The 27,451-nt window shown below is 50.1% G+C and overlaps 1 protein-coding gene across 2 annotated transcripts in view; it reads left to right on the top strand.

Annotated features, from left to right (window-relative positions):
- Window positions 1-27,451, top strand: part of TCF7L1 (transcription factor 7 like 1) — a 153,466-nt gene that overhangs the window by 109,992 nt on the left and 16,023 nt on the right. For both annotated transcript variants that reach the window (XM_035001179.1, XM_035001178.1), the window contains exon 4: window positions 23,380-23,463. In XM_035001179.1, the coding sequence (XP_034857070.1) occupies window positions 23,380-23,463 (84 nt within the window). The remainder of the gene's footprint in view (window positions 1-23,379; window positions 23,464-27,451) is intronic.

The following is a 27,451-nucleotide window of genomic DNA, read 5'->3' as shown; positions in this document are numbered from 1 at the left end:
GTGGGTAGAGTATGGGACTCCTGATTCCTGGTCATGAGTTCGAGCCCCACGTTGGGTGTAGACTTCAAAAAAAAAAGTCTCTGTCTTGGTCTGGGTGGTAGTTACATAATACGTACATGTTAAAAATTCACTGAGCTGTATACAGGATCTGTGCACTTCCCTATATAAATTTTATACCTCCGTTTAAAAGGTTTTTTTTTTTAATCGAATTTTTAAAAAGAGAGACAAAACATTCTCCTTCCGAGATGCCTGTGGGCATCTCTGAGTGCCCTGGGCGGTGTGGACGTTCTAGTTCCTACCCCTTTGTTTCAAAACAGAATGAAGTTGCACTCAGCCAGATTCTGGGGCTTCCCCGCTGCAGTCCACCACTTTGCTCCTGGGATTTGGAGAAAACACCAAAGGCAGCAGCTTTAGGAAACAGCTCCCAGGGCCCTGTTTGGAGTGAGGTCACCTTCCCAGCCACACATGCCCTGGCCACCTGCCCAGCCCCAAGTGGCTTCCCTGTCCCTGCCCCCTCCCCCCCGCCCCAGAGCTGGAGCCTGCGCCCAGTGGGGTTGGCTGGGCAGGCAGGCAGGACCCTGGACGCCTCCTCGGCCACTGTCCACCAGCACATCACCCATCACCATTGGGAGGGGCTGACATAATGAATTGCATGGTTCCTTCTGCCTCTGATTCCGTGACTCAAGATCAGGAAATGATTTCCCTCTGAGTATTTTTCTGCCACGAGACTCAGTATAACATTCAAATCCTGCCTCTGCCCCTCCTAGCTGTGTGGCCTTGGTGAACTTAAAATCTCCTTAAGCTCAGTTTCCTCACACGTGAAATGGGAATAATAACAATACTGAACTCCTAGACTTAACGAGAGGATTAAGTGAAAATGAATCTAACGTCGTATTCACATCTGGGATAGAGGTTAGTCTCCTAGCCGCATCGTAATCAAAACCACACGACACTGCCCCACGGTCCTGTGAACCCAATCCTCTGTCCACAGTGTCCCCCGTAGGCCTGAACTAGAGGGGCGTCTGCATTGGACCCCCACATTACTAACCCTCGTTCTCTACCTTCTCTTCAGAGTAGAGCAGCCATGGGGCCCAGGAGCCAAGAAGTGGGATTTTGAGACTCCCTCAGGGCCATCCTCCTGGGTATGTGGGCAGAGCCCCTGGTGTGCATACCGAGGGGGGCTGAGGTGTCCTGGCCGTTCCCACGTGTGGTCCTGAGACCTCGGGGTACAAGATAGAACCGGGGATGGGGGGGAAAGGAGAGGGCGCCAGGTCAGACTCTCCCACTGGTGCCACATTCTGGTCCAGAACTCAGAACTCTAGGTATCCTGAATTTGACGCTAGGGGCTCAAATATACTGGGAAGGTGGATCTGACAAGGTAAGAAGGTAGAATGTATTTAACGTCTTGTTAGCTTAAGCTGTCACTTTTAAATTCGTCGGCATATGGGCTTTCATCTACTCCTGTCCTGGGCCCCACAGATAGTAGGGGTGGGCCTCCCTGTGAACCCCTCCTTCCCCAGAGGCTGACAACCACTGACATCTGAGACTCCCTCCATGGTTGTCTTTAGGAAAACATTGCCCTAGATCCCTTCAGTTCAGAACTTTTGCTTGTTTATGAATAACGTGAGTTCTAGAATAGAGCCCTGCTCTGTGTAAATTGTCCAGGTGGCAACTTGGACTCTCTGTTCTTCAGAGGTCCAGGTCAAATCTCACCTCTTAGCTTTCACTCCCCACTCGAACACTCCATGGCATTTATCACTTGGGACACAAGTCCCGTCTTCCCTGCTGGGCTTAAGGCTGCCTCCCAAGCCACATGGGCTTTCTCTCCCCCACATCACCTCATGCAGTGCTCGAGGGCGCTAGATGCACAGCGAGTATTTGTGGAATGAGGGGTGAGCTCACTGCAGACTAATTAGTGTCCCCTGGGCCTGTGTTGATTTTCCTAAACTGCTGTGTCAGTAAGCACCGCCCCCCCCTTCCATGTAAACCTTTTCAGACGCTAAAGAAAATCAGGCAGCCAGCCTTTAACAAGCCCAGTAAACCCAGCGCTCATTTTTATTATCTTTGGGGTGGGTTTGCGTCTGTAGAAAATCTTAGCGTCTGCTGTTACAAGGCGAATTTTTTGCATTCATGTATTCTTTCAGTGGTTTGGCCCTCTGCAGCAGAGGGCCAGCCTGAGGGGAAATTGTGAAAGAATCCGAGTTTGTCTTTGGGGGTAGAAATTAAACAGCTTCTCTAGGCCTTGCCCTCAAACTTCAGCCCAGTTTACTACTGAAAATTGGCGTCTCAAGGGGTAAAGAGCCGTGGGATAATGGAGACTAAAAATTTGTGAGATTTAGCCATTTTGTTTTCTTTTTTCCTCGGAGAATAATCTTTTGGAAAAAACTTGGATGGAGACCCTTAGAACCACATAATTTTTTAAGATGAACTCAAGCCTCAAGCCATGGCTTGATTCCTTTCTTTCTGAACAACGGACAGGCAATGTCGGTGGAGAGCTGAGAAATACAGGCATGCTGAACAGGGCTGACAAGGGGAGGGCAGGGCTGGCTGAGAGCGCTCCTGAGGCCACCAGACTCCTGGAGGGAGTGTGAGGGAGGGGTTCACAGAGGGACAGCAGGTAGACCTCTCAGGGCTCCCCCAGACCGCGGGATTCTCTCGCGTCTCCCACTTCCTGGACGGCTCGCTGTTGCACCTGGAAGTGAGACATCCTTGGAGGTCAGACCTCGCAAACTCACCCCCATTCATTAAGGCAAACTGTGCTCCATAGTGTTATAACGGCATCCACAAGAAGATATGATGGTAATGGCTATTGGCTCTCCAGCGCCTACAAGGAACCAGCACCTCATGTGCATTTCAGTTTCATCCTCAGCACCGCCGTGGACCCTAGGCACTCTTGTCACCCCCATCTTACAGGCAAGGAGGCTGGAATTTAAACTGAAGAAGAGAGGTTGATGTTTCCGATTCATTATTTAAAGAAACCTGGTAGGGGGCGCCCCGGGGACGCAGTCAGTTAAGCGTTCTGACTCTCGATTTTGGCTCAGGTCATGATCTCGGGGTCGGGAGATCAAGCCCCACATTGGGCTCCATGCTCAGTGCAGAGTCTGCCTGAGATTCTCTCCCTCTTCCCCTCCCCCTGCTTGTGTGCATGCATCCCTCGCTCTCTCAAATAAACAAAATCTTTAAAAAGAAACCTTGTCTATGAAGTTCAGACGAGGGCCTAGCCATTTGTTTATGTGCTGCCGAAGCGAGCACAAGGGCCTAGCCATTTGTTAACACCTGTTTGAAAGATGTTTCAGTGGTCATTTAGCACGCAGATGCAGGATACTGTGCTGTGGCCTGTTCTATGGATACAGAAGTAAAAACCATCATCATCTTTCTTGCCTTCAGGAAACTCAGGATCCCCTCAACCTTTGCGGGGTAGAACAGGTCCATCCAAACGGCAGAACGTCGTCGACTCTGGGATGTAGCAGTAATTCTGCTGGGATTTGGGGGTTTTATTCTAATCACTGCACATTTGCTCACCCTCGATGATCACATCTACTGTGACAGGCCCCACACAGGTCTGCTGAGATCCTTCTTGCCAACACCTTTCTGCCATTTCTAATCACTATCTTTGTGGTTTACGGTTACTGTGTAGTAGTTGAACATACACTCAAGAGTAGTATTATGGTTTCCAACTACTTACAGAATTATTTCTGGGGGGTGTGTGTTCCAAAGCCAAAGCTTATAAAATTTACTTCTAGTAATATCAGTAGAATTATTTAAGCCCCTAAAACCCACCATAAAAGTTAACTGTAATACCAGAAGGCCCTCTGACGAAACCTCTGGATTCCCCACGCCTGCGGCCACTCACTGCAGGCATTAAAGGAAAGAGCATTTTCGGTGGGTTTGCAATTATGGAGCACATGTGCTCGGGCCACAGAAGCAACCTGCTGAAGGACCTGCCATCAACACCTCCCAGACTGGTACAAGAGGACACTGCAGTGGGGGAGGGCTGACTCCAGTACCCGTGTGTCTGGACAGAGGGCATAAGGACCAGAAGATAGGCTTCAGCTGTAACCAAAAGCCAGCCTAAGTGATCGGGGAGAGTAGAAGTAGCTGTTGTCCACGCTAAGAAGGCTGTGCTGTGGGCTCAGGGCTTCCTCTCCTGAGCAACTCTGTCAGTTTCCTCTGGCCTCTGACAAGCTGCATGGAGTGAGGGACAAAGCAGTCTGCAGGGTCAGGAGCTGTGGCTAGGAAGACATCGTGTGCCTCAGGTCTCCAGTAGAGATGCGGGTGGTTCCAGACACTTCCCTCAAGGACTTGTTGAAGGTCCGGGTTCGAAGTCTCCCAGAAAGATTTTCCCCCTACGATGTTGCAGAAAGAGAAAGAGAGCAAACTGCAGAAGGATGAGCCATTATGGGGGAGCCATATGGGGGATATGTGGCCACTGTAGGGTTTCCTAGGACCCCTGAAAGCAGAGAGCAAGAGTGTGGAGATGGTGCCTGAAGCTGTCCCTAAGCAAGCCTCTAGCACAGCCCCTGTGGATACTACTCGAGGACTGAGGGAGCCTTACTCCTGAGGGCGGGGACTGGGGAGGAACCTGGTCGTTTGCTCCTACTGTGCCCTGTCCTCGCTCTGGATCTCCAGAAATAGCAGAGGCCACTAGAAGGGTCTCAGTGTCTGTCTGTCTGTCTCTCTATGTACACCGTGTGGCTACGCATCCTTCAGATGCACCTGGGGAGAGCAGAGGTCCCTTGGGACCACCTTGCCAGCACTTGGGCCACTGGCCAAAGGTGCCCAGGATGGTGATCCAGCCCCTGGCAAAAGCATGGCACCCTTTTGCCAAAAGCTTGGGGCATGAACAGTGAGACCCTCAGAGAACCGAGTAGTGTGGGGCAACTAGAACATGGAGGGGAGGGTGTTGTTGGAGGCTGGGGTCAGGTGGCTGGAGATGCCAAGAGCAGCCTGGGGCCTTCGTGCCCACTGAACGTTTCGTTTTGCCACATCAGGGAGCCACCAGAGGTTTTGGTGACACAATCAGTAGCATGAACGATGGGCTGGTCTGAGGAAGGGTTGAGGCAGAAGGTCAGTTAGGAGTCTCTGCAGAGGCCCAGGGCAGCAGAGAGGAGGGGAATGATTTGAGAGATGAGCCAGAGTTAGAATGACGGGACTTGGTCCTCCTTCGGATGTGAGGGTGAGGGAAGGAGAGAAGAAACCAAAACTATCCCCAAGTTTGTACAGTAGCCAGGGTGGCCGTATTTGTGGTCTACATTGGTTGTCTGGTGTATTAGTGTTCTCCAGAGAAACAGAACCAGTAAGGGGTGTGGGTGTACACGTGCATTTACATGCAATTATGGAGGCTGGTAAGTTCCAAGATCCTCAGAGTGAGCCGACAAACTAGAGACCCAGGAGAGCCAATGGTTTAAGTCCAGTCTGAGGCCAAAGACCTGGGAAGCAGGTGAGCCAATGCTGTTGTTTCTGTCCAAAGGCATTCAATGGGCTCGAGACCCAAGAAGAGCTGATATTTCATTGCGAGTCCAAATGCAGGAAGAAAGCCCATGTCCCAGGACGCCTGGGTGACTCAGTCAGTTAAGTCTGCCTTCAGCTTAGGTCATGATCCTAGGGTCCTAGGATCGAGCCCTACTCCGGGCTCCCTGCTCAGCAGAGAATCTGCTTCTCCCTCTCCCTCTGACCCTCCCCCCTGCTCGTGTTCTCACTTGCACTCAGGCTCTCTCTCAAATGAATAAACAAAAAAAAATCTTAAAAAAAAAAAAAAAAGCCCATGTCCCACTTCAGGTCATCAGGCAGGAAGAATTTCACTCAGGAGAGGGTCCACCTTTTTGTTCTATTCAGGCCTTCAACTGATTGGACAGGGCCCTCCTAATTGAGAAAAGGCAATCTGCTCTCCTCAGTCTACCAATTCAAATGTTAATCTTATCCCAAGACACCCAGAATAATGTTGAGCAAATGTCTGGGAACTTAATGTCCCAGTCAAGTTGACACTTAAAATTAACCTTCCCGGGGCGCCTGGGTTGCTCAGTCGTTAAGCGTCTGCCTTCGGCTCAGGTCATGATCCCGGGGTCGTGGGATCGAGCCCCGCATCAGGCTCCTTGCTCAGCAGGGAGGCCTGCTTCTCCCTCTCCCACTCCCCGTGCTTGTGTCCCCTCTCTCGCTGTGTCTCTCTGTCAAATAAATAAATAAAATCTTTAAAAAAAAAAAATTAACCTTCCCATCCCATGTAATTGTTGAAAATGTTCCCCTTTACTTCAAAAGAACGTAGGTTTATAGGATATGAGGAAACTGGATCAGTGCTGGGTTTTGAGAGCATGTGTGAGATTGACCTGCTGTGGCAAGGTATAGAGGAGGCAGCTGAAAATGAGGGGTGAGGGGCTCAGGAAGAAGGTTGGGGGCAACCCACGAGATGAGCGTGATTACCATGTGGCCGCTGACCAGCCCGGGGGTGGGCAAGAGGACACAGTGAGGACTGAGAACACCAGCATTTGAAGGGGTAGGCCAAGATACTGAAGAGTGGTAGGAGGGGGTGAGTGTAAAAACTAGCAGAAAGCGGGGTTGGGGGGTCCCAGAAGATCGGGGCTTGTTAGGGAAGAGACCTGAGAAATGACATTGGTTTTGGTAGTTAAGAGGTCAAGCAACAACCTTAACAATAACGGTGTCAATGTTATGGAAGCCGGATTACACTGGACCAAGGCATCAGGAGGAGTGAAAAGGGCAAAAGTGGGTGTCTTTGGTTTTTATAAAAAGACTCTAAGGGTGAGGTGGGACCCTGGCCACCTGCACTGGCTTTGCTTCTTTGGGAGGACAAATAGAAATCGAGGAGAAAGAAATTAATGACCCACTCAAACCATGACTGTGAGTTTAATTTAGCATGTGTTTGAGTGACTCTGAGTATGCCTGAGCCTGAGAATTATTAAGTAGTGTGGGATATTTAAGAATGCAACAGAGGAAATCAAGGTGGGTCAAATAGAGAATTTGGCCAATTAGAAAAAAGCATTCGGATGAGCCACACTTACCTAGTCTGGCTCTGTGTGCATCATGGATCTTGGGACAGGGAGAGGTCGTTGTCACCCGGTTCAGTGTTTGCTTTTCAGAGCCAGCGTGTAGGAACCAGGGCCTCAGGAAGGAAGGGGCAGAGATGTGCAATCGTGGGGTTATCAGACGCGGGCCCTGAACAAGGCCTGACCAGCTCCCAGCCCTGCTCCCCAAACAGCTGCGAGAAAGTCAAGTTCTGTAAGCAGCTTCGTGCACTGGCTGTGCCTAGAGTTGGTGTGCTACCGGGTCACTTGGGAGATGACATGAGATTCGAGAAATGTTTTGAGGGCTTCTGAGCACTGAAATGTACCCCCTTCCCCAACCCAACTAGCCTAGCCTTGGATATTTGAAATTCCATTAAAGACCAAGCCCTCGATTTGGTTGGAGAGATTGGGGAATGTGACACGGCCCCTCTCCCAATCCAGAAACGAGGCATGTAATGTGCTGACGCCATCCGGAATGTTGAAGGAATACAGCAAATTTGCCCAGTAACATCAGCAGGAATCACGGCTGCAGGCACTTCCCGTCTAAGCCCCCCAAGCAAGGGCCGCTCTCAGGTTTTGGATTCTCTGTATTTACTAGAAACTTCCACGTTGAGCCTTATCCACATAATCATTCCTCTGTAATAAAGATAGTATTCTGGGCAAGGATGTAGGCAGGGGTGAGACCAGGGTACCTGGCATCCGGTAGCACTAAAAACCGCTGAGTGGGTAGGCGGGTGGATGCTTGCTCTGGGGGATAAGGAGAGTGTACAAGGGACAGGGCTGCAGATCCATGGAAGCCATCTTTGGAAGAGAAGCCCAAACAGTGTGTAGAACTGCAGAAAGTTCTGCGGGCTGGGGGGGGGGGGGGGGGGGTTGTTGTTGGCATCTGGAGAAAAGCCCACAAGAGCATCACCTTAAGAGCTTTTAAAAAAAACGGGATGCTCCAGCCCTACCCAAGAGACCATAATGGGGACAAGGGACGGGAATCCGTTTTTTAAAGCTCCTTCAGGCAGCTCTCCAGCACACTGGACTGTCTCTCCAGCCCTTCCCCTCTGAGCAGAATGGCACTCGCATCTTACCCCTTTGGGGCCGCCTTCTGTGTTCAGGGAAGGGAAAGAGCAAGAAGAGAGGCCCAAAGTGCAGGGCCTGCAGAGCAGACCCTTCCTCAGCTGAGAAAGAACGCGTGCAGCTGCTGGCCATCAAGCACCCCTGGCCCAGCACATCTTGTCCAGGGACCGGCAGAGATTCCTAAGTGGCTGAGATCACCCTTTTTCAGGCCCTCATGGGGATGGCTAGAAAGAATTGTCAGGGGCAGGACACCATTCAAGGGAAAATAGCACTTAGAAGTTTGGAAATGTGGGACTGGAGATTTGAGTATGGCTTCCACTGTTGGGTTTTTTTCTGATTAGTTTTATCTGTCTTTAAAATTTCTATGCAAAAAAAAAAAAAAAAAAAACCAAAAACACATTGCATGTATTTGTTCTTACATTTGGAGAGCAATACATGTTTAGTCAAAAGAGGAAAATAAAAGGAACCCATAATTTTGTCATCCAGAGATCAGTTCAGTTCACCTTTTAGTGTATATCCTTCCAGATCTTTCTTCAACACATATATAAAGATATGTTTTTAAAAAGTGGGATTGTACATGTTTTGTATCCTGCTCTTTCACTTAACAGTATGTAGTAAACACCTCTCCGTGTCTGTAAATACTCACCTACTTCATAAATTCAGATATCATCATTGCAACACAATGTACTTAATATCTTTTGGCTGTGATAAACAGCGCCTCGGTGAGCTTTCTCACAGCTACATTTTGCTCACATCCTTAATTATTTCCTTAGGATACATTCCTACGGGTGGCAGGCCTTTGGAAGACTTGATACATGCCTCCCAATTGCACAAGAAAGGTTTACTAATTTACTCTCCCACCAACGAGGTTTGAAAAATGCCCGTGGTAATTAAAAAGGAGAAAAGCCTTTGCCAATCTGACAGACTAAAAGGATTTAACTCCTTAGTGAGTTCGTCACTTCTTTATCTCAGATTCTGCACACAAATGGAAGTGGAACCCAGAGATTTTCCTTGACTGTTTGGGTAAGTGCCTGGCACCGAAGGATCTTTTCTGTCGGTCCCACTAGGTTTTCCAAGGCCTTTGCCTAATGTGGCTTTCAGTATGGCAGGTATCCCTATCCAGAGCCTTTATTCACCCTACTCATTGGCCTCGCCTGCTTCCGGTGTTTGCATGGGAACCACCAGGGGGCAGTGTGGAGCTATGAGCACACTCCCCAACAGGGAAATCTGGACTAATACAATCGTTCCTTTGTTGGGTGTTATGACTTCTGCTGGTTGGCATTCATAATGTTGATTTGCTTAGAGTAATATTTTATCCCCTTGCAGTTACTTTTATGTGTTCCCCTATAGCTGATATGTTGGTTGCAAAAAATAACCTGATCCATACAAGCCCCCAAACCTGGGTTATCCTAATCCCAACTCTTCCAGGGGCCCCAGCGCCCTCATCTGACAAATGCCACAATGGCGCTGGAGGCGTGATGTAGTTTTTGTTTTGTTTTGTTTTTTGTTTTTTCTCTTCCAACACGAATGTAAATGAGAGGGTTACTAACAGTGTGGTTTTGGGGATGAGACAGGACTTGGGCAGGTTACCTAAGCTCTTGCTACCTTAGTCTCTCCATCTGTTCAGTGGGGAAAATAGCATCAACTTATAAGGCTGAGAGGGTCAAATGAAATAATACATGGAAATAGCTTGGGACAGTGCCTGGCACAAGCAAACTCATCGGTAAATATTATCTTTAGAGGAATCTCTTTACCCTTCTACGCAGTTTGCTGTCCCTGGCTCTTGCACCTATGTATCTGCTTGCCTGAAATGATACTGCCATCAGCCATATGATTTCAGAAATACGATAGCCCATGGCAGCACTGAGCAACACAGTCCCACTGCCGTGGCCCCCACTACAGAAGAGCTAAGAAATACCAGGTTATGTTTATAATCAGCATATACACTATAGGGGAAAATATGAAAACTGTTGGAAGCAGATATGATAGCCGTGACTGTTTGATTTCATCAGTCTTACTGTATTAAGTAAATGGAGTCTTTCTTAGCCAGTAGACTAGAGTGAATAGACAGCCACTGACTCCATCCATTGTGTTCCTAAAAGGTTGTGATTATCACTGCTCTCACCCTAGGCCAACAAGATTAGGGGCTCTGGCAACAACCCCAGGAGCAAGGCCAGTGATGGCCTTTGGCTTTTGAATACATTGCGCCTCGCCGCCCCCCCCCCCCCCCCCCCCCCCCCCCGCAACCGGCTGAGAAGCAACACTTGGAGAGAGAAGCCCTTGCATCCCTCATTAACTCTACAACATAGTGTGGTAGTTACCAAGAACCTCTCACAAATGATGTGCTGTGCCATGGGCTTGAGGATCCAAGGCACAAATAAGTTTTGGTTCCTGTGCCCAAAATATTTAGGAGGAGGTGATGCAGGATCCATGAGTCTGGCTACGGGCCGGGAAGTTAGTGGGGCAGGACAGTATGTGAATGACCAGGAGGAGGGACTGAGCCAATGCAGGGAGTGGGTAGGAAGCCAATGCAAGGTCAGGGGTGTTAGAAATGGAAGAAAATATACTGTGGCAGCCGGTGGACAGGGCTTAGTGACTCCCTTCCTCCTAGCCAGAGGACAGTGAGGGAGAAGGCGAAGGGAAAGATTTCTCAGGTCTTCACTTGGGAGTGCACTAGACGATGGTGGGTCTGGGTGAGGACCATTTGGGAAAAAGATAGCGGTGTGTCTTGGAACATGTTGACTTTTGGGTTTGTGTGCAGAACCTCTTCTAGTTCCGAGGGATATCCTCACCCATAATTTGCTGTAGCCTCTGAATGGCCATAAACAGGTGATTCTACAACAGTGTTTCCCTGCTGGTAACTATATGCATCATCTTGGCCTCGTAGCACCTACATTATTTACCTAAGATTTTTCTTTGAGTTGACTCACTTTTTTCCCACATTTTAAAAATGGAGCTTCATTAAAAGCAGCAGGGTCCAAGAAATCGGTTTTCCTTTTTCACATCTACGATGTATATATATTTTAAAGCCTATTAAAATGAATAGTTTAAATACTAAAAAATGGATGTTATTTAGCAGATGTGAGATGGGAACTGAGAAGGAGGTGCAAACACACTCTCAGGAAGTGAGGAGGAGGAGTCATGAAGTGAGTCTGGTGCTGTGATGGGGTGTATAAACCATCTTTATATAGATATATGGTGTACCCACAATAAATGTTCATTTCCTCTAGCCCTTCCACTGTCCTATCCTAATTTCGGTCCCCTCGCTTCAGGACCAATGCAGAATCATTTGGTGGTGCCCTGTGGGTGACTGACCCATGTGTGCCCATGCACTGCATGCCCACCAGGCTAGGACACAGGAACCCGTCCTGTAGGCTCCCTGATCAGGAGTGACGGCCCTGTGTCGGGTGGCTGGCATGGCCTTCTTCTTAGCATCCTCCCTGGCCTGTGGGGTCAGAGCGCTCCCCCAGAACTGCGCAACGGCGGAGGGACCTCCTCAGACATTTCCTACTTCCCGGTGCCCAGGAGTGGTTGGCTTTGGCCCGCGCTGGCTGCAGGAGTGCTGGAGAAGGGTTCTGGAGAGAAGCCGCTCCAGGCCGACTGGCTGTTCTTTTGTGTTGTGTGTGTGTTACTGACCCACGATAAGCACTTCCTGTTCCCATTGATTATACACAGATCCTGCTTCCTTTCTCCTCAATACCTGGGATGCTTTCCAGCTTCTCCTCCCACAGAGGAAAATCCGTAAACTTCAGAATTCCCAGGCCTGCTTCTTGGTCAATGGGCTTCATGCAAGTCATTATTCTTTTTGCTGTCCAGTCACATTCTTTGTGGCTCCTTCACCTCTGTCTGGAAACTTAGTTCCTCATTGTGCCAGCCTAGAGACAGATATTCCCGAGGCCTGGTTCCTACCCTCCCTTCTTACTAGCCAAAATATCTCTACCTTCAGGCATAAATCAGACTGAATAAATAGACTGCACCTCCCAGATCGATTTTAATCAACTGGTGGCTGCCTGGTGTATTGGGTTGAAGATTCAGTGTCCACCGGGGCACAAGAGGGGGGTGTGGCAGCCTTCATGCTCTGTATTTGCTACCCCAAGTTTCCAAGGTGAGATTGAAGCTTCTCGAAGACCAAAAGCATGCTCTTACACCCTTGGAGTCATGCCGTAACAGTCCAAAGCTCTGTATCCTGTTGCTTCATGACCATGGGAAACCCTAAATCCAGAGGCTTCCAGCAGACTTGTTTTCCCCCACTGTTATTTATTTTTATTTTTTAAAGATTTTATTTATTTATTTGACAGAGAGAGAGGGAGGGAGGGAGACAACACAAGCCCGGGGGGAGAGGCAGAGGGAGAAGCAGGCTCCCCGCTGAGCAGGGAGCCCAATGCGGAGCTCGATCCCAGGACCCTGGGATCATGACCTGAGCGGAAGGCAGATGCTCAACCAACTGAGCCACCCAGGCGCCCCAGTTTTCCCCATTTTTTATTTTTTATTTTATTTTTTTTAAAGATTTTATTTACTTATTTGACAGAGAGAGACATAGCGAGAGCAGGAACACAAGCAGGGGGAGTGGGAGAGGGAGAAGCAGGCTTCCCGCAGAGCAGGGAGCCCGATGTGGGGCTCGATCCCAGGACCTTGGGATCATGACTTGAGCCGAAGGCAGACGCTTAACGACTGAGCCACCCAGGCGCCCTTCCCCATTTTTTAAAATGAGGTTGATAATACCTGCCTTATCTTTATCTAGGGGTCATTAAGACGAAATGAGATAATTCATATGAAATGCTTTAAAAAGTAAAATGACTACAGAAGTGTATCCTGCCTGTGTGACCCAGCTCTCCTGCTACCTCCTGCGACAAGTTTTCCAGTTTTTCCGTGAGCATCCTGCCCACCATAACCCATCTTCTGGGAGCCTGCCATTTGCTGACTTATGTTCTCGTTATTTCAGTGCTTAAACAAAATCTCCCCTGTGGCATATCGTGCCCAGAAATAGTTACCTTGTGCAGAAGGTGCCCATGTCAGATCAACGGAGTGCTTTGTGCAGAGCCTTCACGGCATCTCGGCCCGCTCTGTAAGCAGGCAGTTCTGGAAGAAGGGGAAGCCACCTGCTACCTTTAAATAGCTCAGTTTTATCTTTTAGAAAGATACTTCTAGGGGCAAGTGACGGATGGACTAGAGGAGATGGGGAGGGAGACAGATGCAGTGGTGACACCAGGGGGCAGGATTTAGGATACCTTCATCTCTATCTAGCACCCTGTTCTTTGATGTGGACGCTGGACATTTTGTCAGTCTGAGGCGAAGTAACGTGCACCACCACCCCCTTCAGCCCGGCTTGCTACCGCCTAGCGCTTCCTAGGCAGAGCCTGGAGCAGAACTGAACCAGAGCCAGGAGACCAGAAGCAGACCAAGCGCTGTGCAGTAGCCCCACCACAAAATGAGGAGGGCCTGAATCCCTAAAATCTAGAAAGAGGCCTAGAATCCGTGGAACTTGTTGGCCAACAGGAGGTGGGGGAAGCCAAGGCATGAAGGCAAATTTTGAGCGTTCCAGTTGGGAAAACTGAAGGCAGGGGCTGGGGAAGGAAAATTAAGCAAAGATTAATTTTTAATAGCTTTGCTTGTTACTCTTGCTGTGATAAGCACGGTGCGTTGTAACTCATGAAGAGCCACGGAGAGGGATCTGTCCCCGCCCCCTCACCCCCCTCACCCCCACTTCCTCTGGGCCACACACATCTTTTGTCTATCCTTCAAATCATTACCTGTACACATGACAATTCCCAGCCTCACTTAGCAAGAGAAATGCACATTGGAACTAGAAGGAGCTACCGTTTTTCACCTGTCAGTTTGGCAAAGATCAGTATGTTTGATGATACTGTGGGCAAGGCAATAAGCTCTCTCATATGTTCCTGGTAGCAGTGTAGGCCGAGAAATTTGATAATACTTCCCAAAACCCAAATATACGTACCTTTGACCTAGCAGTACCCCTCGCAGCTGGGAAAGGGTCCTACAGCTGTGTTCCTACGTGAGCATAATAATGAGTGTTGGGGGACATTCACTGCAGCAAAGACCGGGAAGCATTTAGATGTCTGTGCATCTGGGCTGTTCATAGATTATGGCCTTTCTGTACAGCGGATACCATGGAGCCGTTCCCCAGAATGACTCAGCTCTGCTGTGTTGCTAGGTGATCAAGATGAGGTGCATACGTGCGGGCCAGAGAACAGGGCACAAAGCTGTGCAGGGGCAGAGGCTCTTCGGGCCAAGTCTGAGCCCACCGTGGGGGCCGGGATGGATGATCTGCCCGGAAGGGAGGGGGTGCTGCCCATGTACAGCAGAGATGACCATGATAAGGCCCAAGGCAGAAGGGGCAGGAGAGAGGATCCGGCAGGGTTCCGCTGAGGGGAAGGAGGGCCGGGTGTCCAAGGCCACTTCGTACCAAGAAGCTGCTCTGTGGTGTGTCTGTCACCATATATGTCAGGCAGGGAGCACAGAAACTGCCCGGGCCCAGCAGACCCCAAGATCACAGGCAATGTGAGAAGCTGCCTAGACTGAGGAGGCCTGTGGTTCTGGGCTTCAGAAATGAGGACCCAAAAGCAGTTTGGCTTTTTTGGGGGGAAAAAAAAAAAAAAAAAATCCTTTGGGGGCAGAGGTTCCCGGCTCCTGCATCAAGACGTCGGGTCCGCTTCAGCCGAGGCCCCCACATGTCAGCCTGCCAGGAGTCCGTGGCCAGAGCCCCCCACAGCTCCTGTCCGCTGCTGCCCAGCCAGCCCTTAGCCTCTCTTGCCAACGTTGCCGGCAGGGACCCACCGGGTGGCCTGGAATCAGCCCTGGTGGGAATACTTGCACTCCGGATACCAGCAAAGGCTACAAAGCGGGGTTTGTGTCTGTGTGTTTGCTCAGAGAGCTGGCTGTCACACATGTCCTAGCACACCCCTGAGCAGGACCTCTCCGCACGAAGCACCCGGAGAAGAGTGACGGTCAAACTCTCTGTTACTTAGCTCTTCCCTGGCCCTGGGTGGGTAAAGTGCAGGTGAGAGGCTCATTGAACAGAAGTAACTTTAAATCTTAAGGACCGGGCGCCTGGGTGGCTCAGTTGGTTGGGCGACTGCCTTCGGCTCAGGTCATGATCCTGGAGTCCCTGGATCGAGTCCCGCATCGGGCTCCCTGCTCAGCGGGGAGTCTGCTTCTCCCTCTGACCCTCCCCCCTCTCATGTGCTTGCTCTCTCTCATTCTCTCTCAAATAAATAAATTTAAAAAATCTTTAAAAAAAAAAAATCTTAAGGACCACACACATATTTCCTAAGAGCTCTCCATGTGCTCAGCCCTTTGCTTGGTCCTTTCCCAAGTGGATGCTGCACGCAATAAAAAAATTCTGCCAGGTGGTAGGTGCTCTTATTCCCACATTACAGGTGAGAAACCAGAGGTTCTGAAAGGTGAGGTAGCCTCCTCAGGTCCACTGCTTGTGAGCAGGGACCAGCGAGGACTCCTGAGTCTGTTTATTGAGTCTCTCCACGCATCTCCACTCCCAGGAACCCACTGTGGTGTAGACAGACATTCCATTTTTTTTCTTCCAGGGGAGACCATCTGGCTAGGTCCCTGCCTTCAGGCCACTGAAGTAAAATACCCCCATTTTAAAGGTGAAGTGATCAAGGGGCGCCTGGGTGGCTCAGTCGGTTGGGCGTCCAACTCTTGGTTTTCGCTTAGGTCGTGGGATTGAGCCTTGTGTCAGGCTCTAGGGAGTCTGCTTGAGGATTCTCTCCCTCTGGCCCCTGCCCCCCACGCTGTCTGTCTGTCTGTCTGTCTCTCTCTCTCTCCTCTCTCAAATAAGTAAGTCTTAAATAAAGGTGACATGATCGAGTCCAGAGAGGTTAGAACAAGCCTGGAATCCTGGTCTCTCGCTTCCCACACTGTGTCCTTCCACCACTGGAAATCGGCCTCGGAGGGGAGCCAATTTTTAAAAACTAACCTTTGGTCAACTCTGGTATGCAGAATTGCCAGATTCTCTGAGTTGGAAGAGGAAGAGAATAGTTTAAGGCCCTCCAGGAAAGAAGGGAATGGGCAGGGAGTAGGTGTTTATGGGAAAACTGAAACCTAACCAACCCACTCTTACTTTTGAGTTTACTCTTCAGTCATGAAATATCTTTAGAGTCCCTCCGCTGCCAGTGCACAGGAAGGGCTGCAAAGATATTTGCTGACCTAAATGCTGTGACAGGTGCTTCAGAGAAAAGTCATTCTGTTGGTTTAAAAAAACACTGCCGAAGTGCGGTTCTAAATAACTTTTCCAAGGAAAATTATGTGTGTCTTATTACATGAAAAAGTAGCTTGTGTTAAGACATTTTGGATGTATTTGTAACAACCCACCTATTAGCAAAATCTTAAGAAGGAACCCCACCTTCTACAAATGAGTGAAACGAAGAGGGTGACTGTGTTTGGGCTTTAGTGTCAGCTGCAGAACGAAGCAAAGGTAGAAGCTACTCCTCTTTAGAAAAGAAAATAAGGGGTAAGAGTGTAAACTTTGCTTTTTATACTTCTGCTCTTGGAACTTCGTCTAATCCATCATGTTTGGAAACCAGTTCTAAATACTTTCACTTTATCTTCAGTGATTTCCTGAAACGAAACATTTGCTCTTAGTTGGGAGAGTGTTTCTGTCTCCCCACTAATGAGCCCATTGCTCAATGTTGGTAGACTTTCAAATTTAGATCAACTTGTGTCCATTTTGACAGAAGTTAGAGGATCTTAAACAGGCCTCCAGGAACTGACAGGGTTGGGTGTCACAGCCTCCAAGCTGCATTTCCAAATTCTTGGCAAAAGAAGGCCAATTAATGTGAGAACCAGTCACTCAAGGGTGAAAAGAGCTCCGTTATGTGTGTTCCACATCTCTAAAGGATTCAGAAAGAGACCGGACAACCCAGTATTACAGACGTGGAATAAGTGCTTAAGCTCAAGATGGGACAGGGTCTGGACACATCGTGAATGCTGGCTTCTGGGCAAGGAACTGGGGATGTGGACGTGACCCTTGAGGAGCTTATAGTCCAAAGCGTAGACAGAATTTGCAAATGGATAACAACAACACAGCATGAAGAATGTCATGGGAATACCAAGCTCAGCTGAGGTACAGAGGTGAGAGTGCTTTACTAGTGCTCTTTGTGGGGAGCTGGGAAGGTGACCTTGGGACAGGGTTTTGAAGAAGGGGTTAGAGTTTCCTGCAAGTAAAGGATCCTCCAAGCTGGGGAGCAGCCGCGCAAATGGCAGAGTTTAGTAGGAACTTGAGTGCAGTTTAGTGTTGGGGTTTAGGGGAGCCGTGAGGGTTGAAGCTGGAAGAGGATAGGTTGGCCCTGGATTGCTGGGGAGTTTGGGGGCTCTATCCCTTGACCCCAGCAGCCAACCAGGAAAGGATTTTCAGCAAAGATCTGATGAGTTGGTGTTTTTTTTTGGTGTTTTGTGTGTTTACGTGCTCCGTGCCCAAAGTGGGACTCAAACTCACGACCCTGAGATGCAGGATCACATACTCTACTGTCTGAGCCAGCCAGGCGCCCCCTGATGAGTTAGTTTTGAGAAGCTAAACTCCTAACAGAATTTGGGGGAGCCATTGCAGTAGTCCTGATGAGGAATGATTAATTACATCCCCAACTGTGGCAGAATGGAGAGTAAAGAGAAACTCATCACTGGTTCACATTTTTTTTCATTTATAATACGATTCTTCACGTTAAAATACTGCGTTTTGCACAATGTCCTTGTCACTGTGTGGTGGACAGCCGTGTGTCTGCCTGTGGGCTTGGCTTTCTAGCCTGTTTTCCTGGGTGGCCACACGCACCACAAAGTTTCCTAAGAGGGAGGTCTGGGAAAGCCCTCTTCTCTATTCAGGGGGGCCTGGCTTTGGGGTCCCAGAGGGTCTGTTTATCACTGGAGACCAGAGAGGCAGGAAAGACTGGTCATCTAAACTGGGAGGCTTCTGCTGTGGAAACACAGAAACCGTGAGAGGGGAAAGCTCAAGGGAAGGCCCTTCTTTCTGCTGCAGGCTTATCGCGATCACCACGAAGTGGAAGGAGTTCTGTGGGGCGGGGTGTTCTCACCTGGGAAGCCTTTGGAGAGGACTGGTTTCCTTGCTTCCAACTGTAGCGCACTCCTTCTGGGAGCATTGCTGTTGATTGTGTAACCTGAAGCTTTGCTTCCTCTCCTGCCCGGGCCCTGCCTAAAGGGTTTTCTGTGAGAACGTGTGAATGGGGAGAATGTGGGCGTTACCCAGAGTCCTGTAGCGGCCTGTCCACACCAGCACCACAGCAAGCTTGGAACGGGGCAGATGGGGGGGGAGGGGGTCGCCGCCTTCTGGGAGGTGGAGGGTTAATCTCCGTAGCTCATTGGCAGTTCTGCCTCTGTCCAGGGCATGCTGGGATTTCCTCCCAGCTGTTTTACATCATGAAGATTTGTATGTTGGGGAAATTCCAGGGCACAGCTGCAATTAATCTGCTGCACAGTCTTCAAGCTAAGCAGGGATCCTGTAGGACCGAACCTCCGCCTCCCTGCAGGAAAGGGGGTTCTGGCTGTCCAGTGAGAGCACCCTCCAGAGAGACCCTTCCCTGGGCCCGAGTCGAATGGAAATAGCCCACCTGGCCAAGTATTCACCCTAAGGAGGGCATTGAGGAGGGGCCAAGAAGGAGAAAGGGACCCAGAGCATAAAGAAAAAGAGGTGCAGCCCCCTTTATAAATCATAAAGCCAAAATAACACTGATAGCAACGCTTGATAAAGATAGCACAAAAAAGAAAACTTTTGCTCACTCTTACTTAGGCACGTAGAAGTAAAAATCTTAAGACACTCGTGGTTAGCATTCCACAATACAGTGCAAGAACGAACAAGCCACCATGACCAAATAGGGTTTACCTGGGGAATGCGAGGGCGCTTTCGTGTAAGAAAAATCTATCCCCGTGTATCCATATCACAACTGAGGCAAATAAGAGAAACCACATGACCGTCTTGGTAGATCGGAGAGAATTCAACGACTATTCGAGTGAAAACAATTTAAAACCAGGAACAGAACCATCCTTCCTTAATGAGGCCAAGACGGGTTCTAAGCCACAGCCTCCGTCTGCTTAACTGTGAACCACGACAGCACGGTTTCCCCGAGTGTGGTCTGTGGAACCCCAACCCCCAGAAAGAGTTTCCCAGATTCAGTAAGAGTGGGCAACTGCGTCTCTGTTCTGTCTCAGAGTCACGACGTACAGTGGCATATTGAGCAGCCTATGTAACTCAAGAGTGGTTCTACTCACCATTTGGGTCTGGTTTTTTCTTCCTGTTTTGGGGTATCAGAAGAGAGACTTGTCCCACAGACAGCATCCCATGAGTGACAGCCGTTGCCATTGCTTGGTCATCGGTTCCCTCGATGCCGCCAGGTTCCATGTTCTAAACTCCAGAGAGCATCCCCAGCAGGGAGGTGGTTTCACTCTGCTGCAGCCTGAGCATGAAGTGGGCAGGAGCCAGTTGGGGTCAGCGGGATGGAGCCTAGACTGGGCTTGGAGAAACCAGCATTTTTAATTTGCCCACATGCCATTACCATGCAGAGAACCTACGCTCGGCCACACCTCTCTCAATCCCTAAGGACATGCTCCCACCAATAACTGGCCCCAGGGTGATTTGTGGGGCTGGATGAGAAGTGCAGCCAGAGTTTTATTCCCAGTAGACATTGGGTTAGGCCTGACCAGCCTCAGCTGCACATCTCTCATGCTGAGGCGGGAGAGGAGCAGAGAGGGGTGCTGCTGGCCCCTGCTGGCCCCTGCTGCCCCAAGTCATGGTCCTGGGAAGCTCAGCTGTCCCTATTCAATGCTCCGTTCTTCAGAACTGCAATTCAGAGGCATTTGATAGCTAAGCTACAGCGGGTTCCAATGCCTTTTTATAGGTCTTCCCCTACCCCCACCCCCGTCATCACTTGTTTCAAAATATTAAAAAGGCAGAACAAGTTAGAATGGGGGGAAGGGACAATCCTCCATTTCGCTGTTCCCAGACTGAATCCTTACTTGAGCACCTGCACCCCTACGCCCCCCCAGATTGGCTGGTGAGGGAAGGGTCCTGGGCCAGATGTCCACTGTTCCCAGAACCGCTCTCCCCACCTGTCTGACCGATCTCTATGGGGCCAGACTTTGGTGGTGGATAAGGCTAAAGATCTTCACCCACTTCGAAGCTTCCAGGCCTCAGTTAAAGCCAATGAGTGAGAGGGAACCCTGCAGAGCAAAGAGGACAGTGTGGTCTCTTCCACCCACGGGCATTCCAGGCAGTGGGTAGGTAAGACACCAAGCCTGTGATGGACAACCGAAACCAGTAGCTCTTACTAAAAGCACTTGCTCCAAGCGTGTGTGTCTCTGTGCATGTTTGTACCTTGAGAGCCCCAGTTCGAAGGCAGACCCTCATGTAGCTCTTAGTATATGAGGTACCAGCTCCTCAGCCACTCGAGCAGGGACTCTCCGTGAGGGACAGTTTGGCCGCTCCAGGAGACATTCGGCAGGCTGGAGACGACGGTTTTGATGATCGCAAACGGGCAGGAGACTGGGAGCTACTGGCATTTAGTAGGTAGAGGCCAGGGAAGCTACTCGACATCCTGCCATGCACAGGGCAGCTCCCACCATATCCAGCCCCAAATGCCTGTCGTGCCGTGGTTGAGAAACGCTGCGCTCGACTCCCACAAGCCTGCTCTGCCTCACAGCCTGAAAAGGTCGCTGATAATGTTCTCTCCCGAACTAGGATTCAGGGGGATTCCTCTTTGATCTAAGAACCTCCCTGGTAAGCCAACAAGAATGAAGAGTGTGCAGTGTGTGCCTTTAGGACTCCAGCTAGGAAACCAGATGCTGGTAGAGCTGGTGGGTTTCAGGAACCCTTCTACTGTGTTTCGTGTTGGGGTGGATTTGGGACACTTCTCTTTAGCACGTGATATTTGTGATTGTAGCTCACCTTCAGGAAATAAACAGAAATGCTCAGGGTGTTAGTGCTAGGGAAACATCCCTACGGGAGAACACTGATGTGTAAATATTCATCCGGCTCTGAGGTGGCCAGCCCTGCGTGAGACAGAAAGGGAGAGAGAAAAATCCAGGCTGGGGTAGGGGTGGGGTTTCAATAAGGTGATGCTATGGAAAGTGTTATGACTCGCGTTGTAGTGAACAGTGTGGAGTTCGAAGTCAAGGGACCTCAGCCGCAGCTCCCCTCTTGAAGTTGGGCTAATCACTCACCCTGTGTTTACCTCCATTAGCGCCTCCGAAAATTTGGGACAGTCACCTCTACTTACAACGGCAGGGTTGTTGTGAAGATGAAACCGGTTTACATGTGTGAAAATGCTTTGAGGGGCGCCTGGGTGGCTCATTCGGTTAAGCATCTGCCTTAGGCTCAGGTCATGAACTCAGGGTCCTGGGATCGATGACGGTCTTCCCACTCAGCAGGGAGTCTCCTTCTCCCTCCCCCTCTGCTCCTCACCACCCCCCACCCCCGCTTGTGCGCACGTGTGCTCTGTCTCAAATAAATAAATAAAATCTTAAAAAAAACAAGAAAGAGGGAGAGAGGAAGGAAGGAAGGAAGGAAGGAAGGAGGGAAGGAAGGAAGGAAGGAAGGAAGGAAATGCTTTGGAAACTACCCGCATGGCACAAATGTTATTCACTGAGGACATGAATTTTAACTAATGATTCCAGTATTTGTCCAGTCCTTTTAGTTTGCCAAAGGCATTGAAATCCCAGTTAGTTCATCTAGAAAGTATAGGCTCTGCGTAGGGAAAGAAATGGGTGGGGGTGGGAAGGGTCAGCAGAATGCAGGGGCAGAATGATACTCAGTATGTATGGCAGCAGGGAGGGAGGAAGGGGCAGGTACCAGAGGGCCTGGAGTGGAGACTGTCCTTATTTGTAGGACCCCTTAAATCCCCTCTTTCGTTCCTACTTCCCAAGCCTCCCACAGCCAGGCCTGCTTGGCCCATCCGCCTGCCCTCTGTGCAGCCCACTGGCCCTCTTTAAATGTGTCCTAGGGTTATTATCCTTGCCTGTGGACATTGTTTTGAAAGCCCAGACCCTGCCCTCTCAGTCCTTGTTTGTGGGTGATGAAGAGCAGAGGGGCACCACCCATCCTACTTTTCCAATTCTGGGCACTTAGCTCAAGGCCAAATCACGATTTCTTTTTCCCTGGAATTGAATGACCAGAGCAAGGGAAAACTCAGAGACTTATTTCTGTCTCTCTGTAAAACTCTTCCTGGAGGCAGCATTTCTTATTGGAGGTGTAACTTTCAAAGTAACCTCAAGAATTCTGTGAAGAGGCTGCATAGCTGGTCCATTGCCCAGAAGCACCATATCAGTGTTGACACCAAGACAACATGTGTGCTTTTGCCCCTGGCGAAGACTAATGGTTTGCTTATGGAAATGACAGCTGCCGTTTATCACATGTCTCCCACGTGGGAAGGGTTGTGTTCTGTACTTGACATTGTCCCTAATCCTAACAACTGGCAAAATTATGGACCTAGCCTTGCCTTACAGATGAAGAAACTGAGACTCAGAGTTGTTAAGACACTTGTCCAGGGTTGCACAGCCTGGCAGAGTGAGACCCTGAACCCATGAGCATTTGACTCTGGAACCCAGCTGGGCTCACCCCAGGGCCCCTCCCCTCCTCCCCACTCATCGTCTTCCAGGCCCTCGCCAAAGACTGCTGTGCCAGGGTTGAGGAGAGGCTTTTAGTTTAAAGAAAGTGTGTGAGCATGTGTGTGTGTGTAGAGGGTTTACTACTGGGTTTGGATTAGTACAGGGTAAGCTACTAGATAATCTTCTCAGGGTTAAGAAACGCTATAGCTAAAAGTTAAATCAGCATTGTTGAGTCTGGACAGATATTACCCATGACCCTTCGAGTGTCGGGCACATGGTTTTAATTCATTCACTCCCCAGATACTCCTGGAGGCCATGTCCTAGGGAGTATTGTGTGTGTTGCTATAAGCGATGGGGAGGAAGGGGGCAAGATCACCGTCTGGGAGCCCTTGGTCCCTTGATGAGCCCTGCTTGTCCCATGACTAGAGCAGGCAGAACTTGACCCTCGGTGATCAGTTCTTTGGACACTTTGGCTGGTTGTGCTGTTTTGCGTGTCCCCCACAAAATGACGGGGGGGCGCTGGTGGTGGTAGGGGTGACTATAAGCGCGTGCTCTCCCTGGAGATGATCGCCTGGACGCCGACCGGGGAGGAGCTCGTGCAGGTGCGGTGAGCCAGCAGTACCCTAACTGCAGAGCTCCTCCTCTGCTCACATGGGGGTGCTCGCGAGACCTCCCCTAACCAGCTGCCTTGTGTTTTCTGTCCCCTGTGCAGTACCTGCAGATGAAGTGGCCCCTCCTCGATGTCCCCTCCAGCGCCACAGTCAAGGACACCAGGTCGCCATCCCCAGCACACTTGGTGAGTCTGTTTCCCCTTCAAGTGCCGGAGGGACACTGTCACTCACCTCAGCCCATGGCATTGCGGCCCCTCCGCCTTCCCGAAGCTGATGGGGCCTGGCGGTGCTGCTTTAAGTGCGTGTGCCTCTGGTGGAAGGCTGAGCGGTCGGGGTGGAGCAGGGTTACCTGTGTGCTCTTCCGCCCCTCCCACCTCAGCACGCGCGCCCCTCCCACCTGGGATGGATGGTGTGTGGTTAGAAATGCCGGCCCCGCCCTGCCTGGCAACCCTGGTCCTTCCCGCCACCCCCTCCCCCCGGGCCACCCAGGCAGCGGTGCTGTCCTTTCCCTCTGCTGGAGCTCCTTCTGCCTTGCCACTTCTCATAGCTGCAGATGATTACAGTTGAAGAGGCTCTTTCGTGCAGGATTTATAGAAAAGAATTCATTAAAACATGTGCAAACAAGAACCCCAGCAGGGCCATGGAGGCCTTTGTGCCAAGCCCTGTGGCAACTCGGGCCCCAAAGGAAGATCGGGATGGTCCTGGGAGGGGGGGAGCAGTGGGGTCCAAGCAGGTCTCGCCTCTGCGGGGCTTGCAGGGGACTGGCATCCAGAAGAGATGGTCCTGGGATATTGCATTCTAGGACTTTTTCTTAGGAGCTTGGGCATCCCTAGTCTTAAGACCCACATAACCCCGCAAGCTAACTGGTGTTATGCACCGTACAGTGAGCCTCAGAATCTTAGAGGGTGCAGCTAGAAGGAAACCCACTGGCATGACCTACGCATTTTACAGACAAGGAGACGTGGGGAAACATGGTGTTGTTTATTTTTATTTTTTTTAAGATTTTTATTTATTTATTTGAGAGAGAGAGAATGAGAGAGAGAGAGCACGAGAGGGAAGAGGGTCAGAGGAAGAAGCAGACTCCCTGCTGAGCCGGGAGCCCGATGCGGGACTCGATCCCGGGACTCCAGGATCATGACCTGAGCCGAAGGCAGTCGCCCAACCAACTGAGCCACCCAGGCACCCCGAAACATGGTGTTGTTTAAAACATTGCTATGGGGTGCCTGGGTGGCTCAGTCTGTTAAGTGTCTGCCTTCGGCTCAGGTCATGGTCCCAGGGTCCTGGGATCGAGCCCCGCATCGGTCTCCTTGCTCAGCAGGGAGCCTGCTTCTCCCTCTCCCTCTCCCTCTACCGCTCCCCCGCTTGTGTGCGCTCTCTCTCTCTGTGTCAAATAAATAAATGAAAATCTTTTAAAAAATAAATAAATAATTGTTATGGAAAATTTCACCTGTGCCCTTTACCCACATTCCCCCTCGTACTACACTGGGTTGTTTTAAAGTAAATCCCAGACATATTATTTCATCTCGTTCAGAACATTTTAAGATACCCTGACAGCTCTTTTTCATTAAAAGCTTAGAGTCTAGTTGAGGAGAAAGAAGATGTAAGTAGAAGATAAATAAAGGCTCGGTGAGCCCATGTGATTTGCAGTAATCGTGCGAACAGCTTACAGAGGCAGAGCCCTTGCAGGTTTATAAAGTACATCATGTGTAGTTCTCAGGTGATGGTCCCTGCTGTCCACTGGGGAGACAAGTGGGGAGAGCTGTTTCCACCATCTCTGGGAGAGACCAGCAACTGTGTTGGAAACAGTGAGCTGTGTGGTGCAGGCTGCCCCTGAGAGGCTCTGTGACCGCACACCAAGGCCTGAGCAGCCCCAGGAATAGGTCAGGGTGGTGTCTCTGGTCCCCCAGGGTCCCATTTGGGACGGCCGAACGCAAGGTCCCAGTGCCCTCTAGTGGTCAGTCGCGGTGGTGGACATGGCACCCCACATCCACCCTGCCACAAACCTGGCCTGTCCCCTCCCGGCACAGCTGTCTCTCTACAAGTTTCTAGTCTTTGCTCATCCCCCACCCATCCTGCGGCGTCGCCCAGCCCACTCCAGCGGACCCCGAGACACAGGGCCCTCCCTCCCCTCCACATACTGTCTCTGCACATTGTCTAAAATCTCCATCTACTTTTAGAGGAAGTGAGTTCCCTTTCAAACTAGCATGGGTACTCATTGAGCTTCCCGTCCTTTCGGTTGCCCAGAGCCATCCATCTCTGAAAAATAAAATAAAAACCCTGGGTCCAGCCCTCCTCCTCCTGCGAGCATTATCTTATTTCCCTTGCGGGTGTTCACCACCGGCTTCTTCCACGAGAGCCCGACTCCCACCTCCACCACCGCATCCTTTGTTCTGCCGATCTCCTGCAACCTGGCTCAGCTCGGCAACTGCCACCTCGTGCCCAAGTCCAAGCAGTGCCCCTGCTGTTGCTCAGCGCAGGTGGGCATCTGTCAGTTTTTACAGCCCTCTGCTTCCTGGACTCCTCCTTTCACTCCACCAGGCTCCTGTACGCAGAGATGCTAACAGTTCTTTGCCCTCTCTAAGCTTTCCTTCTCTTTCTAGACTCTTTTCCTTAAGTGAATTAAGGTACCCATTCTCACTTAGTGAGTGACATAAAGATGTATGAAATCCCTAAACTCTCAACAAGGTTCCATGCCTATAGCTCCAACAGCCAAGCAAACATTCATCCGTCGCAGGAATGTTCTCCGCAGACGCTAATTCAGCGTGGTGGTGGAGCCAGGGGCTCCTTACTTTGTCAGACTGGACAAGCTTGAACAGTTGACACATTGCACTGTAGATAACAAAATGGCTCATTTTCTAGTAAATTGTGGATTACCACACTGTGTATTCTAATATAGAAAAACAGAGGGGCACCTGGCTGGCTCAGTCAGTGGAGTATGTGACTCCTGATCTTGGGGTCGTAAGTTCGAGCCCCACACTGGGTGTAGAGATTACTTAAAATCTTAAAAAAAAAAAAAAAAAAACACAGCACAGGGGCACCTGGGTGGCTCAGTTGTTAAGCGTCTGCCTTCGGCTCAGGTCATGATCTCAGGTCCTGGGATCCAGTCCTGTATCAGGCTCCCTGCTCAGCAGGAGCCTGCTTCTCTCTCTTCCTCTGCCCCTCCCTTCTGCTCATGCTCTCTCTCTCTCAAATAAATAAAATCTTAAAAAGAAAAAAAAAAGCTGAAACACACCTCAAAAGCTTAAGAAACATGTATTGGGGGAAACCTTAACGTTACCTTGCAATGCTACAGATACGGAGAAGACCCCCATTCTCAGTTTTCACGTCGGAGCGTCTCATTCCGATTCTGAGATATACGTGTGTGTAGGAGCAACGCCTGACACAGCCAGGGAGCACCATCTGTGTGTCGGAGGGTGTTAACACCGTGGGCTTGAACCCCAGCCCTGCCTCTTCCTATTGGTGCAGCCTTAGCCAAGTGACTTCTTCTCGCATTGCTTTGGTTTCCTTGTCTATAAAATGGGAACCAGAAGAGCACTTGACCTCAAGAATTGTGTGTAAGTGAGCCCATGCGTTGTGATGATTTTAGAATTGTGCCTGGCCCAAGGTAAGCCCACCCACCGCTGCTCTTTTTAAGACAAGGAAAGAGCGATCAAAGTACTGTTTAATGAGCAGACCGAGAGGTGATGAGGGCCTGCATTAGGGGCCAGCGCAAGTGGACAGATCGAAAAGGTAATAGATAATGAGCCCTATAGAATCTCACATCTACTCTGCCAAGGTTATGATTTAATAGGTCTGGGGTGGAATTGTTATCTTAGTTTTTTAAGCTTCCCGGGAGATTCTTTTTTTTTTTTTTTTTTTAAAGATTTTATTTATTTATTTGAGAGAGAGAGAATGAGAGAGAGCACATGAGAAGGGGGAAGGTCAGAGGGAGAAGCAGACTCCCTGCCGAGCAGGGAGCCCGATGTGGGACTCGATCCCGGGACTCCAGGATCGTGACCTGAGCCGAAGGCAGTCGCTTAACCAACTGAGCCACCCAGGCGCCCTTCCCGGGAGATTCTAAGGGGCAAGATGGAGAATCATTGCCCTAATTGTAAATCAGAGTCGAACGGGAAGAAGGAGTTAGAGACGATCCCAGTTTACTAGGTGCTCGCTTCTCGAAGCTGGAGCTATAAG

Source organism: Mirounga leonina, unplaced genomic scaffold, assembly GCF_011800145.1.
Source record: "Mirounga leonina isolate KUSES-001 unplaced genomic scaffold, KU_Mleo_1.0 Mir_125, whole genome shotgun sequence".
Classification (NCBI taxonomy): domain Eukaryota; kingdom Metazoa; phylum Chordata; class Mammalia; order Carnivora; family Phocidae; genus Mirounga; species Mirounga leonina.
The sequence above is the reverse complement of the archived record's forward strand: the minus strand, read 5'-3'. Positions and strand labels throughout refer to the sequence as shown.